The sequence below is a fragment of the Tarenaya hassleriana genome, unplaced genomic scaffold (assembly GCF_000463585.1).
Source record: "Tarenaya hassleriana unplaced genomic scaffold, ASM46358v1 Cleome1, whole genome shotgun sequence".
In the NCBI taxonomy this organism is placed as follows: Eukaryota; Viridiplantae; Streptophyta; class Magnoliopsida; order Brassicales; family Cleomaceae; genus Tarenaya; species Tarenaya hassleriana.
This window is the reverse complement of record NW_010960187.1, coordinates 8,933,889-8,947,555: the sequence shown is the minus strand read 5'-3', so window position 1 is coordinate 8,947,555 and position 13,667 is coordinate 8,933,889. Positions and strand designations below refer to the sequence as shown.

General features: G+C 34.8%; 3 protein-coding genes across 3 annotated transcripts; 1 reads left to right on the top strand and 2 right to left on the bottom strand.

Annotated features, from left to right (window-relative positions):
• The first annotated feature begins 306 nt into the window (after positions 1–306).
• LOC104820675 (universal stress protein A-like protein) lies at positions 307–1,450 on the top strand. The gene is made up of 4 exons (XM_010551238.2): positions 307–582; positions 764–873; positions 969–1,087; positions 1,206–1,450. Exons 1-4 carry the CDS (start codon positions 402–404, stop codon positions 1,285–1,287), a joined length of 492 nt encoding a protein of 163 aa, XP_010549540.1. The 5' UTR covers positions 307–401; the 3' UTR covers positions 1,288–1,450.
• Positions 1,451–1,681: 231 nt separating this feature from the next.
• LOC104820667 (calreticulin-1) lies at positions 1,682–5,144 on the bottom strand. Its single transcript, XM_010551233.2, has 13 exons — positions 5,003–5,144; positions 4,214–4,321; positions 3,930–4,122; positions 3,583–3,841; positions 3,281–3,385; positions 3,105–3,191; positions 2,965–3,022; positions 2,812–2,879; positions 2,632–2,727; positions 2,478–2,525; positions 2,237–2,266; positions 1,989–2,117; positions 1,682–1,893 (listed from the first exon to the last, which is right to left on the bottom strand). Exons 1-13 carry the CDS (start codon positions 5,094–5,096, stop codon positions 1,882–1,884), a joined length of 1,287 nt encoding a protein of 428 aa, XP_010549535.1. The 5' UTR covers positions 5,097–5,144; the 3' UTR covers positions 1,682–1,881.
• A 1,553-nt stretch (positions 5,145–6,697) lies between these two features.
• Positions 6,698–8,019, bottom strand: LOC104820665 (RNA pseudouridine synthase 1). Its single transcript, XM_010551219.2, has 2 exons — positions 7,623–8,019; positions 6,698–7,488 (listed from the first exon to the last, which is right to left on the bottom strand). The coding sequence occupies exons 1-2, from the start codon at positions 7,984–7,986 to the stop codon at positions 6,815–6,817; spliced, it is 1,038 nt and encodes a 345-aa protein (XP_010549521.1). The 5' UTR covers positions 7,987–8,019; the 3' UTR covers positions 6,698–6,814.
• Between the last annotated feature and the right edge of the window lie 5,648 nt (positions 8,020–13,667).

Here is a 13,667-nt window from a genome sequence, read left to right as displayed (position 1 = left end):
AAAATTCAAATAAAATATTTTTTAATAAAAAAATAAATTATAAATTAAAATATAAAAATAATAGAATAAATATTGATAGTTGATTTCAAGTAAGCATCCTAATTCCTATCCTTCCAACAATAAATGATTGCAGTAGACAGTATCCTAAATGATTAAAAAAAGGCGAAAACCCGACAAAATTATAAAATATCTTTTGCAAAAAAAAAAAAGACGAAGAAAAAGGCCCATTGTCTTGAAAACCATTAATAAAAAAAAATACAGGAAACCGCCAACAGGATTCTTGAATGGATCAAACCCGTCTAACTATAAAAACGCTTCTCGTATAAACCCCGAATACACACAGAAAAAGAAAGAAAGACATTCACCGGAATATTCTGGACCGTCCGATCAAACCGGAAGATATGAGCGACGACGTGGCAGCGAAGGAGAGGACGATTCTCGTGGCCGTCGACGAAGGAGACGAGAGCATGAACGCCCTCTCATGGTGTCTGAATAACATTATTTCTGCAGATTCCAATGACACCCTTCTCCTTCTCTACTCCAAACCTCCCAGATACCTTTACGGCTCCATGGACGGCACCGGTAATTCTCGTTCCTTCTCCGGGGGCATTTCCGGTACTCTATATTATTCCGGTCTAGAGACGGTTTGACCGATTCTTCTCCTATACCGTGCCAAATTAATAACCGGTTTTGAAATCAATATGGCAATCTGATTAAGAACAAGGTTCCATGGCATTTCTTGTAAATTTGGGTAATGTTTCAGGGTATTTGTTTTCGCCGGAAGTGATGGCGTCAATGCAGAAATACAACAATGACGTGGCAAGCTCTGTGTTGGTCAAAGCGAAGAGACTCTGCGAACAGGTGGCTCCTAACGTAAGTGCCGCCGACCGTGATAAACCCCGTTCTGATAGGGGTATATTCGGTATTTAACTGAAAGGGTTTCGTTAAATGACGGTTTTGGCCTTTAGGTTCGGGTGGAGACGAGAGTGGAGGATGGTGATCCGAGGGACGTCATATGTGGTGTGGCGGAGAAGCTGAAGCCCGATGTTCTTGTAATGGGCTCTCATGGATATGGGCCCATCAAGAGGTAAGGCCCATGATAAAATATGTTCTTTGCTTTTTTCAAAGAGATTATAACCGATTTAAGCTTAATTACGGATTTGCCATGTGACAATGTGTTGTATTTCTTTTCGGTGTTTTGAAAGGGCATTTCTGGGAAGCGTGAGCAACCACTGTGCACAGAACGTGAACTGTCCTGTCCTGATAGTGAAGAGCCCGAAAAAATAAAAACGCATCTTTTAATCAGCTTTTTTTTTTTTGTGTTGATTTTAACCAAACTTAGTGCCAGTTTTATGGATTTTCTGGAGATAATGTTTGGATATCATTCGATGTACAAAACAATAATAATAATAATAATCGAAGATGTACGGATAATTTTTGCTTTGGGCAACTCGATTTTCCATATTTTGTTCGGACGGAAGAATCATCCGTTTTTGATCAATTTTATGGATACAAAAAAATTCGGATATTTCAAATCCAATCAGACTTCACAATCTTTGTAAATCAACTCGTTTCGAATTGATCATAGTCATGAAGTTAAACACACGCAGGCGCACACGCACACACTTTCAAGCATTGAAAATTTTAACAGATCTCTCAAAATCTGATGATACGATTCTGATTCTGAGAAACATAACAAAATCTCAAGATTCATCAATCAGTCACGCAAATCTCATAATGGTTTAGTTGATATAGAAGAATCGCCATGCTGTTGTTTCTCATCATCTGACAAAACAGGGAAACTAGAGCTAACATATTTCTGAAGATAACTAAAACAGAACAAGAAGGTGACTTGAAAACTTTGGGTCACAATGGTTTTGCTCAGAGCTCGTCCTGCACAGTAAATATCACCCACGTCACAAAGGCTCTCTTTTTCAAAACAGGGAAACCAGTCTTATTTTTGTAAGAAAAAAAGGAGGAGAACATACATGGGCAGCATCTTCTTCCTTCTTGTCGGAGGCGTCCTCCTCTGCTTCTTCCAGTTTGGTCTCCTCAGCTTTAGATTCGTTGTCGGAGTCATCTCCTTCCTTATCATCATCCTCTCCATCATCGTCAGCCTGATGCGTCAAACAATGCAAACAAACACCCACAACTTCATACACTTTATGGAAACGGAGAGAACAACACATATCCAGAGATATAGTGGCAGACAGAAGAGTGCTGCAAGAAGACTTACGTCCGACTCGGCTGGACTATCCTTGGATTCCTGTGGTTTACGAAATATCACCAGAAAAACAGAATTGAGTTTTGATTTATGTAAATTCGATGGTTTCTCAAACGGAATTGAGTCATCTCCTTCCTTGTCCACTTGGACAAGGTCTCTCAACATCCGATATCTCAGTTAGGATTCCTAACACTAAGTATATTCTAAAGAAAAAACGTGGATTGGAGAGGATGTTTAGTCGGGCCGAAGTTACCTCTTCCTCTCTCTTCTTCTCAGCCTCCTCGAAAGCTGCCTTCTCAGCCTGTAAAACCAGTTTATGGAATTTGCTCCGATAAGTAATCATAAGAAAAAATGGAGATGGGTATTTGAGAAATAGCGAGTCAGGATACGCAATGTAGCCAACATACATCTTTGTGCTTGCCCCATGTTTCCTCGGCAAACTTCTTGGCGTACTCTGGGTCATCGCAGACCAAGATGTTGTCAAACAAAGATCCAGATTTCACCTGACACGAAAAAATGCAATAGGTCGTGTTTAAGAGATGATAACGGTGAGAGATGACAAGTGGCGGAAAAGAAAATATGATTACCTGCCATAATTCAACTCCAACATACTTCAATTTCGGGTAGACATAGAGGTCTGGGTCATCCTTGAAGTCTGCGTACAGAAATAACGTATAGAGAAATTTCTTGTTATACAGATAAAATTTGGGGCACTTAAGAAGGTAAGGAGAGAAAAATACCAGGGTTGTCAATCATGGGAGCCTTCCACTTGCCCTTGTAGTTGGGGTTCTTGATTTTCTGCGGTGTAATATGACACACATAATGAGTAGCACAAAGTCGATTATGATTGATATACTTTCTGAAAGCAAATTCTACAAACCTTGGGCTTCCATTCACCCTTGTACTCGGGGTTGGGGACAGTTGGGGCAGTCCATTCACCATCTTCCTCATCATCCCAGTCATCAGGCTACCAGAGAGTACACAAAGCAAAATCAGTGAAGATAGATCAGCAAAATATCCGTATCGTTCTCACATCATCTAAAACAGAGATCTAACCTTCTTCGCATCAGCATCCGGGATTTCCTTAGGGATATCATCGTATCCCTCTGGTTTCTTGTCTTCCGGATCAGGAATGTACTCTTTCTCATCCCAATCCTCGGGCTGTCAAGAGGATAGTCAATAGTATAGTAGATATCAGCATATATTTTGTAACTCAATAAAATGCAGCTTTATGATCTAGAGGGGTTATTCTGCAATTTGGCCCATGATAGATATTCGCCGTTTCACTGATCACGAATAATTTAACCACAGAGCAGATAGAAAATGCAACTTATACAGCAAATATATTAGTAAACCACCTTTTTGGCTTCGGGGTCTTTGATTTTCTTTGGCGGGAGGAGATCCCAGTCAGAGTACAGGCTGCCAGTTTGCTTCTCCACATTGTCAATGAGAATACTGTAAGTAGCATCTGGGCGGAGGATGAACGTGTACACATGAGTGAGCTGGTCCGTCTCACATGGGACCTCCTTCTTGATAAGGTGGTTTGTTTCGTTGTAGGTCAGGATGGCATGCACTTTCTTTGTGCTGTAGCCACAGATGTCGGGACCAAACATGATGCTGCAGATAAACAAAGATGAAGAACAAGTTAAGGTGGATGCGGACATACAGATGATTATAAAAGAGAAATCAGAGATACGAAACACACCTGTACGGGGTGTCTCCACCGAATTTCTTCTGGTCAATATCACCACTGAGCAGCTTCATGTATCCACCACCACAGTCAAGCTTCTGCTCATGCTTGACAGAGAATTGGAACACTAGGGTCTTATCCTTGTTGCTGAATTCAGGGAATTCAGCTGAAATTGCATAGAACCTGTAGTCCTCGCTAGTCTGGATACCTGCAACACAGTGTCATTTGTAACACATCATTGACATGGCGATATAAATACAGCACAAAGCCAATGAGATATTTTTACTCCAGAAAGGCACCTTTGTCATTAACATCACCGAACCATTTGCCCGATGTGTGGTTCCACTCCCCAGCAGTGTTCTCATCTTTCTTCCAGTCGGATTTAACCCACTTGTTCTCCCAACCATCTTCAGAAATAGAGAAAAGAAAGGTAACAAAGCGAAACACACATTAGACCATGAGTAATGGCGGATTGCATATCATGTAAGAACCCAAGCCTCAGAGTCATTCACTAGATACAAAACGTTCGAATGAACAAATCAGCCTACTTCATACACCAAAGGCTCTCACACATACGGCTGAAAACGGAACAATGCAAGCTCCAGATCATAAGATCAAAGCAGAAACTTTCAACGTTAACACATTTGGTGACTAAAGAAATAAGATCATTAGTATAAAGAAAACTCCATACGAGTTAACAAAAAAAAAACTCCATACATTTCAGCAGATGACCATGTCAGTAACAATGATCATCAAATGTATCATTCCATAACCTCCCAAATACAAGGTAGTTACCATAAGTTGGCAGCTAATTCCGTAACATTCACCGGAATTTTCACATTAGAGAACCTTAACAAAAAAACCAGAAACCACGAACTCATAGATCTACTACACATTCGTCCTCATTTCACCCAATCAAACATTTCGGACACTTCCACCGATCAAAAACAAGGAGATCGGTGAATGACCGAACAACGGATCCTTATCTCGTAGTATCGTCTTGTCAAAACACGAATCGATATCGCAATCGCACTCCAATTAACAAATATACGTACAGAGAGAGAAAGGGAGAAAGAGAGAGAATGTACCATCGAATCGCTCCTCAAAGAAAACTTCAGCGGCGGCGATCGCTACAAGGCCGAGGAGCATGAGAGATAGGAAACTAGTGTTTAGTTTCGCCATTGCTAAAACTCAGATCGGAGCTTTTCCCCCGAGAGCGACACTGCTTCTGTAGAAAAGCCGAGAGATATATTATATACCGGAGGAGCTGCAAGTGAACTCCACGCTCTCGTGGCTCGCTACGTTGCAAGTTGTCCACGTGGACTAATCAATCATAGCCACATCATCAATTCTAGTCATGAAAATGACGCGTCATTACGTGATTGGCCTCATTCATGAATAGAGCTGGCGCAAAGAAGGGTTGAGAGTACACGTGGCAGAATATGAGTCGTTATCAATAAGGGCAGCGATGTGCCTCTCGTGGGTGTCAGGTACAGTCAGTAAATACCGGGAGATTTCGAGGGCATCTCAGTCAATATATAGTTTATCCTCTCCCAATAATAATATCATTCATTGTAAATATATGTTGCATAATATAATTATTAGATATGTTAATCAAAATTAACCGAAAGTCTGGACCTATTCGTTTCAATTGAAACTTTCAAACTTAATCCAAAAGTTATATGGTAAATACGTGTTACATTTTTTGTTTCCGAATTCGGATTTTCAAATATTTCCATAACTTAACTAAGAAAATATCTTTCCTTTTTCATATTTATCCATATTTTATATAAGTTTTTTTATTTAGGCTATAAATGATTTTTTTTTTATAACCATGATGGTTTTCCGAGTTTTTGATCCGACTAACTATATCCACCGTAGATCTGGGATTGTATATAGATCATTTTGATTCAGAAATTACATTTTCATCCACCCGTGAAATCGAATCCAATATCGTGGGGATCGCCATCAATGAATTTAATATAAAAACGAGATTGTATTGGGATATACCAATAAGTTTGAGTTTAGGATATCCGATATCGGATAAAGATTTGTCTTATGTTCATATTCTAATGGAATTTGGATTCGAATACGTTTAATATAATTTGATCTAACAATCAATCATTTCCATCTCTGCAGTAACTCTAACGAAAAAAAAAATGTATATATAAAAAAATCATAAACTTAGTAAAAAAAACCATATTCTATACATATTTTTTTAAATTTTCAAATTAAAACATAGAATCAAATTATGAAGTTTTTATTTGTAAATTAAAATTTTATATTTTTTTGAGATTTTCTACTAAATTTGAGCATGTTTTATTTCGGAATAAGAGAAATTTTAACGTTGGAATGTAGAAAATTTAAATATCTTGATCTGAAAATTTAAATTTTATATTTTTCTTAAAAGTTTTTCCTAAATTCTTAATTTAAGATTTTCTCTAATCTAATTGTAATATATTCTTGTACATCTTGGTCTGCTGATCAAGAAAACATTAAAGTAAAATGATTCAGAAATTCTCAAGAAAATTAAATTCGGAATTTTTTATTTATTTTTGATGCCGTAGTTTCTTTCAAATAACTGAAACAAGTTAAAACTTTGTGCATTTACGTACTTTGCCGTGCTTTATTTTACAATTGTCATTCTAAACCCGGAATTTATATTTTCTTTTCACCCCCACATCTTTTTTTATTTAGCATTATGATAACTAATTTACAAAATAACCAAAAAGATCCATACTTGGCCATATATGAAACAGCCAAGCTAGAAGTTCTCACCCAAATTCAATATTGATCATCAATCGAATATATTGGAATTTCCGGTTTAACCAAGCTAAACCGGAATAAACCGAATAATCTAACAAAATCCGACCTTCAATTCTAATGCTAAAAAAAAGCCATCATTTGGCCTGTGGATTCGCCCAATATGGAAGAGGAGCTCGAACTACAACACGATGATCTTTAACCGGATGATCTAACGATAAGCTTTCGGCATGAAGCTCGTGACCATCAATCGGTATTCCTCTACATTCGTACACTCCATGGTATTTCACATCTCCTCCAATGGGAATCCCCAAATACTGACAATGCAATCTGATCTGATGGGTTTTCCCACTTCGTGGGAACGCCCTGACCAATACCTCGTCCATGTTCCTGTCTCCATCACAGTTCAGTTCAACTTCTCTCTCGGCAACAACCGCTCTCTCTTCCTCCTCGTTCTTGAGTTCCGATGACTCATTACCGATAAGGGTTTTGTTTATAGACACAACCTCGAACGTTGTCTCCATGTCCCGTACCACTGACCCACCAGGCAATACTCTACCGACGTCAGATGCAGCGTAAACTCGCCAAGCGCCATGCTTGGATCGTCCATGACCAGAACGGATCGTGATTCTTTCCCATTTCGGAGATGGAGCAATGCAGAGGGCGATGTACGATTTGCTAATCTTGTGTTCGGTGAATGCCTTGACAAGTTTGGCAGCGACCTTGTGAGATTTCGTGATCAGCATCACTCCGCTCGTGTCGCGGTCCAATCTGTTCGCAAGATGAAACTCGTCCGTGCCACTCGGTGGATCTGAAACCAGACGTATACCATCGATCAGATGATCAAAGTTTTGAACTTTTCTGTGCAAAACGTTTCAGCAGTCGTGGTTACGAATCCGGATGGATCCTTATAATCGAATACTGGAAAATAAAGTGGCAACTCACCGACAACACGAGGAACAGAGGACAGAACAGCTTCGCAGTAGATACCCTTTGGTTTGTTCACGGCAATGAGCCATTCGTCTTCGTACAAGACATCGTCTCTCGTGAGATTCCAAAGGCTCGATCTCGAAGAAGCTTCCATGGCTCTTCTGAGTTCGAGGTCTTTCGAGATCGGAGGAGGCGGAGGGGACAAGGGTTTTGGGTAATCAGGGCTACTCTGGGAGATGTGCGATTCTGTTGTGTCGAGCTCTTGTCGAGCTTCCATGGCGAAACAGTTTAGGGTTTTGGTGGAGATAGCGAAATAGGGTTTTCTATTTGCAGCGAAGGAGAAGCAGAGGGGGCCGCGGAGGAGAAGACAAGCGGACATCGATCCGTCTTTGATGTGTGTTCATCCAAAAATACGGTCGTTTTGGAAACGTACACCGTATTTCTATACGACACCGTTTCATAAACCCTAATTGGACAAATTTTGACATTCAAAACCTCATCTGGGTGACTGGGTCAAGCTCAATCGGATCAAAAAATGGAAATCTATCTCGTTTTGATCGGGAATTTGGTTAACCGGCTTAAAAACAAAAATTTACAATCTAGAATTTGGTACTTTTGATTCTATCCGCTACAATTTTGACGTTTTTAGACATTCGAGAAGGAGAATTACTGTTCTTTGTTGTTTCCAAAACATAAACCGGTCTGAATTTACAAGGCAAAACCGAAACTTGTGTACCGAACCGATTCTCGGTTATCACTAAACCATACGAGCTATTTCAAGTTCAGTCCATCTTCAAGATTGGGCTTTTAAATAACGGAGTGGGCCAATACGGGTTTTTCTTAATCGTTGCGGTAACTTTGTTTTATATGTTTCAGGATAATTTCGATTAAAGCAATGTACCTAATTTTAAAAGGACATAAAAAATATATATATAGTGCATTTTAAATGTCTGAATCTAAATTAAATTCAATTACGAAATTAGAAACGGAATTTCTTCCATTTATATATAAAAAAAAAGACAGTTAAATCATTAAATTGGACATGCAAATGAGTGAAAAACTAAAATGGAGTTAAAATTGAGAATTTTATAAATAGCTATAAGACTAATTATTTTTTCACAATAAATACTTATATTTTAGAAAAAAGATCAATTTAATTCCTTTAAATATTTTATCTAATCAAATAATTTAAAAAAATCATGTCTATCGATTTTAGATATTGTTTGACGTAATTCATTCTTACAAAACCAAACTGAGACGTAGCCACAAAAAAACCTCGTATTTTAAATTTTTGATAAAATTGTGTGGAAAACACATAGAATATTATGTCTATTTCAACAGGACCTTGAATTTCTTGTTTAGTAGTCGTATGCATTCTACGCCACTGTTTCTCAATTTCTTCACGCAATTCGCTCCTTTTTTTTTCCATTAGTGGATAGAAATATTTTTTTTCCTATCTCGATTCTTTTGTGATTTTTTTTTTTCCAAAAATTTTAGATATTTTGACAAAGAAAAATACATTTCTTAATTTACTGTTTCATTCTGATGGAAATGTTATAACCATTCTTATTGTATTTCTAGAAAGGCTGTCCCATAGAAAAAAATGATATTGAATTTGGTTATAGATTAACCTAATTAAACCTACCCAACAGTTGGTGACCCATTGAGTGAGAGGTGACAAAGTCATCCTCAAGATCCTGGTTCGATTCCACCGGTGGGGAGAGATGTAATTTCTTGACTAAAATTGTCCATATATAAAGGTTGGTCTCAGGCCTAGGGTGGATGCAGTCGGACCGAAGGCCCGGAGAACCGAACCATCCTGATTATAAAAAAAAACTAATTAAACCTAAATATATTTAAATAAAAAAAACATATAGCTATTTTGGAAATACTATTGGAAAGAGAAAGGGCCAACGAAAGTGGAAAAAGAATAGAATTTCAAGGTCGAGTAGTCGCGTGAGAACTCAGCTGGTTGGTGCTGAAAGTTGGCCAATTTCTCACCCCTTGGAACCTTTTGCTTTCATCACTTTCTTCTCCTTTTTTTAAAAAAAAAGAAACTTTACTATTATATATATACATACATATATATATATATATTATAATAGATGACATGACAACATGTTTTTCATTCATGCTCCTCCAATAAATTCATTTTTATCATGAATGGTATATCAAGAATAATAAAATAATGCCACTACAGACAAACAATAAGTAAAATGTATGGTAATTTCAAATGCTGATCGATATTCTGAATTTGATTCCATTTTTATTTTAAAATATATTTATTTATTTAATTTTCATTCCAAATTATAGTTTTTAATTCGGGTTTTAATTAAAAATATCATTTTTAAACAAATTTGATTTTAATTATGTTATTTTTATATTGATTTGAATGTGATTAAGTTATTTGAAATAAAATTCTTATCTAATTTGGTCATATATTACTCAAATTCCATTTTATTCGTTTTATAAGTAGAAACAAAAATGTTAAACCTAATTTTTAATATGACAGAAATGTGGTAAAAAAGTTTATAGATTATCTATCATCACTTTTCATTTGAGTGGTACTTACTGAATTATAAATTCAACCAAATTAAACGTAATATATATATATATATATATATATGGAAGAGTGGAAATGTCACAATAATGTCTACATCTCCACGAGAATGAAGCCATTCCCATTCACATTCCAATATAAAGCTTTTAAAACCTTTACAGGGAATTACTTTAAGCCAGTATTTTTTTATGTATGCAATAATGGACAACTATGCCATGATAGATAAATAACCTATATATATATATATATATACGTATATATGCCTATGTACGTGTGTCTCTCCATATTCTTAAATTTTAGTTGTGTTAGTATATGACAAATATAAAAAAATGTCATTTCACTTAAATTATATCCTTAAAATTATAAAAACAAAGTTCATATTTTTCAAATCAAATTTTATATTTTATATATGAATTTAATTTAGGTGTATTAATTTGAGTTTTTGCCACAATTAATTAAACCCCACATGTATATGATTTATTGAACACATTTTCTCAATATAAATTATTTAGATCTTATATTCAAAGTAATTTCTAAATCTAGAAAATCTCTTATTGTTGGTGATAAAAAAAATATATATTATGAGATATAAAAAAAAGATATTAACGATGACATTAAAAAAATGTTATTAGAGATAACAACTACAAACAAAAAACAAACGAAATGAGTATCAACAGTTTCGAACCATTTATGTGTCAAATTTCAATGGTGAGACACTATTTACTATTTTAGTTGTGATGTTTATAAGATAATTGTAAATCACGAAATATATTAACTCCGGAAGTATACCATCCATTTTATATGATATATATAATCCCAAAAACGGGGATTGAACATAAAATTTATTATATTATATATATATATATATAAAATTTAAAATTAAGATGCTTCATGAAATTCCTATTTTTCTCACAGATAATCTAGAATAAACAATTTTGTCTTCATAATCTGGTTAATTCAACTGAATTTCAAATAAAATAAATTTAAATAATATGTAGGATTAATATGTATCAGTAGCCAATCCTATCCCTAACCCTAAACCCTAAGTACAAAACAATGAAAATGAAGCAGAAAAGGAATTTTAATTTTTAAAGTCAAAACAAGAATCTCCGACGCTTCCCGTTGAATGCAAAAGAGAAGCAATCCCTTTGGAATAAAAGAAGTGGATAGTATTTTAAAATAAATAAATAAATATTTATTTAATTAGCAATTAACGAATAATAAATCATACGAAATGAACAGTATTTATTTTAATTAGCAGTTAACATATAACAATTACATGAATGAATGAATACTTACTGCATTTTGATAATTTCATAGGCACGACCCCAAAATGTTACCTTTTTATATATCTATGTTTACAATTCATTTGTTTAATAATATTCCGATATTTTTGAAATATATTCTTTTTGCAAGTGCAATACATGGATTTTACTAAGTAACAGTGAGTGAGATTTGAAGGTTGGAAAGAACAAAAACTTTTTTTGGCATATTATTAATTTGGCCATCCAGTTACGCAAGAGACAGTATATATACACACACATATAGAAATATATATATATATATATATATATAAATAGAAATAGTATTTTTGTTTGCTATTACACCATAATATATATCTTACGTCTTAACCAAATTTTATTATTTTAGAAAATCACAGTTTGGCTGTTATGTATTGGTGGATCAAAATAGAGTCGCACATATATGTAATATTTAAATAATTTGATCGTGATAACATTAAATTGGATAATCGAGATAAGTTGAGCTGTTATCTATGCCTTTAGAATCTAACCCTAAAACACCCCGTATCAGACGCAAACACAACAAAGAACGAAGGAAAAACATGATAGTTAGTAAATGGAATATAATTAACTTATTTAATAAAATGTTATCAACAATATATAATAAAGTTCCATGGCATCAAATTTAATTTTAGGATCAATTTCATTGGCCACGTAAACAAGTAATGGTCTGTATCACCCAACAGTTTTGTGGGCGAGTGGTCAGCAACTGGGTACAAAACATTCAGAGGTTGGCGGTTCGATTCCTGGTTGGGGGGGTTTTCACATTGACTGCCCCGGTCCTCTGGGAGATATAGTTGGGTCAAAGACTCGGTGAACTTCCGGATTATAAAAAAAAAAGTAATGGTCTATATCATGCCACACGTTGGCCGCTTTGCCATAGATAGCTTCACACATTACTTGAAAACCTTATTAGATTGTGCAATAATCAATAAACATATGTGGGTGTGGACCAAATCGTCGGAGGAACACATTCTCTATCGAATATTAGTATATTTGTCATACAACAAAATTAGGAAAAACCCTATATAAATATAGGACTTTTTGTTTCTCTTATATAAATATATGTATGAATGGTGTTGTGATATTCCGAGTTATTATGAGAATTGAGAGTGTTCGCCGGTGCAAATGGTACAGATAAAAAGCAGTTTTCTGAGTACCACTATAATAGAGGGATACATGAATGAATCGAACGCACCGAAATAAGAAATATTTGAAGATTGTATATATAGATATGAGATTATATGATTTAAGATAATTTAAAAGAATTAGTTATGCTAATCATAGTAACAAAGTTCACCTATATTTTCGGTTGACTATCTCGAGAACACTTTACTGACTCTTAAGCAATCTAATGATGGATGATCAATTCGGAAGAATTTTCGGTATGCGTGTGAATAAATACAAAACATGCTCGAAAGTTTCGTATTGATATGTGAGAACATTTTCGACATTTTGTAATAGTTGCAAGGCGTTACAGATATAAATCTATATCAGTCTCATCTCAATAAACATCATCACTAACACACGATATCATTTAAACGAACACACACATATACATAAACATATATTAATATACTCGTTTATACACATACATATATAGACATACATAAACACATATACTCATCATGTGTATATATATATATATATATATATATACAATCTAGAGAAATTTGGCAATATATCAAAAAATTGTGCTTTGTATATGATAGTATAAGCTAAAATTTCATTTAAATTAATAAATGTTATAATCTGTGTTTATAAAGTAGTTTTATACACACACACTACAATGTTTTTTTTTTTGATGAAACACAATACAATGTTTATAATACTACAAATCTACTACAATGTTTTTGTGTTTTCTTTTTATATTTGCGATATATATGATTGTTTACATTAATATAAATTATTTCGGTCGATTTTTTGAAATTATAAATTCAAAACGTATATGTATGATCGTAAAATTAAATTGATTTTTCAAACTTGGGATCCCCTTTAAACTTCATCCATCGAGTGTGCATGAACTGTAAGGATGGCAACATCCTGTCGTGTATAGTCTCAAGTTGGAACATTCCTCATCATGAGAGCCAACCAAAAGCATATAATAAAAATATTATAATGTATAAACGCATTGGGACAATGATCTTTTACAATTCCCAATATGTGAAAAAAAAACTTAATACATGTATATATACATAT

Bases quoted from the DNA above. Each gene is read 5' to 3' on its own strand.
- LOC104820675 (XM_010551238.2), top strand. From the start codon at position 402: ATGAGCGACGACGTGGCAGCGAAGGAGAGGACGATTCTCGTGGCCGTC. The intron at 583-763 runs GTAATTCTCGTT...GTAATGTTTCAG, and splicing joins CGGCTCCATGGACGGCACCG to GGTATTTGTTTTCGCCGGAA. The intron at 874-968 runs GTAAGTGCCGCC...TTTGGCCTTTAG, and splicing joins GCGAACAGGTGGCTCCTAAC to GTTCGGGTGGAGACGAGAGT.
- LOC104820667 (XM_010551233.2), bottom strand. From the start codon at position 5,096: ATGGCGAAACTAAACACTAGTTTCCTATCTCTCATGCTCCTCGGCCTT. The intron at 3,842-3,929 runs GTGTGTTTCGTA...GTTTATCTGCAG, and splicing joins GGTGGAGACACCCCGTACAG to CATCATGTTTGGTCCCGACA. The intron at 2,526-2,631 runs GTATGTTGGCTA...CTGGTTTTACAG, and splicing joins CATGGGGCAAGCACAAAGAT to GCTGAGAAGGCAGCTTTCGA.
- LOC104820665 (XM_010551219.2), bottom strand. From the start codon at position 7,986: ATGTCCGCTTGTCTTCTCCTCCGCGGCCCCCTCTGCTTCTCCTTCGCT. The intron at 7,489-7,622 runs GTGAGTTGCCAC...GTCTGGTTTCAG, and splicing joins CTCTGTTCCTCGTGTTGTCG to ATCCACCGAGTGGCACGGAC.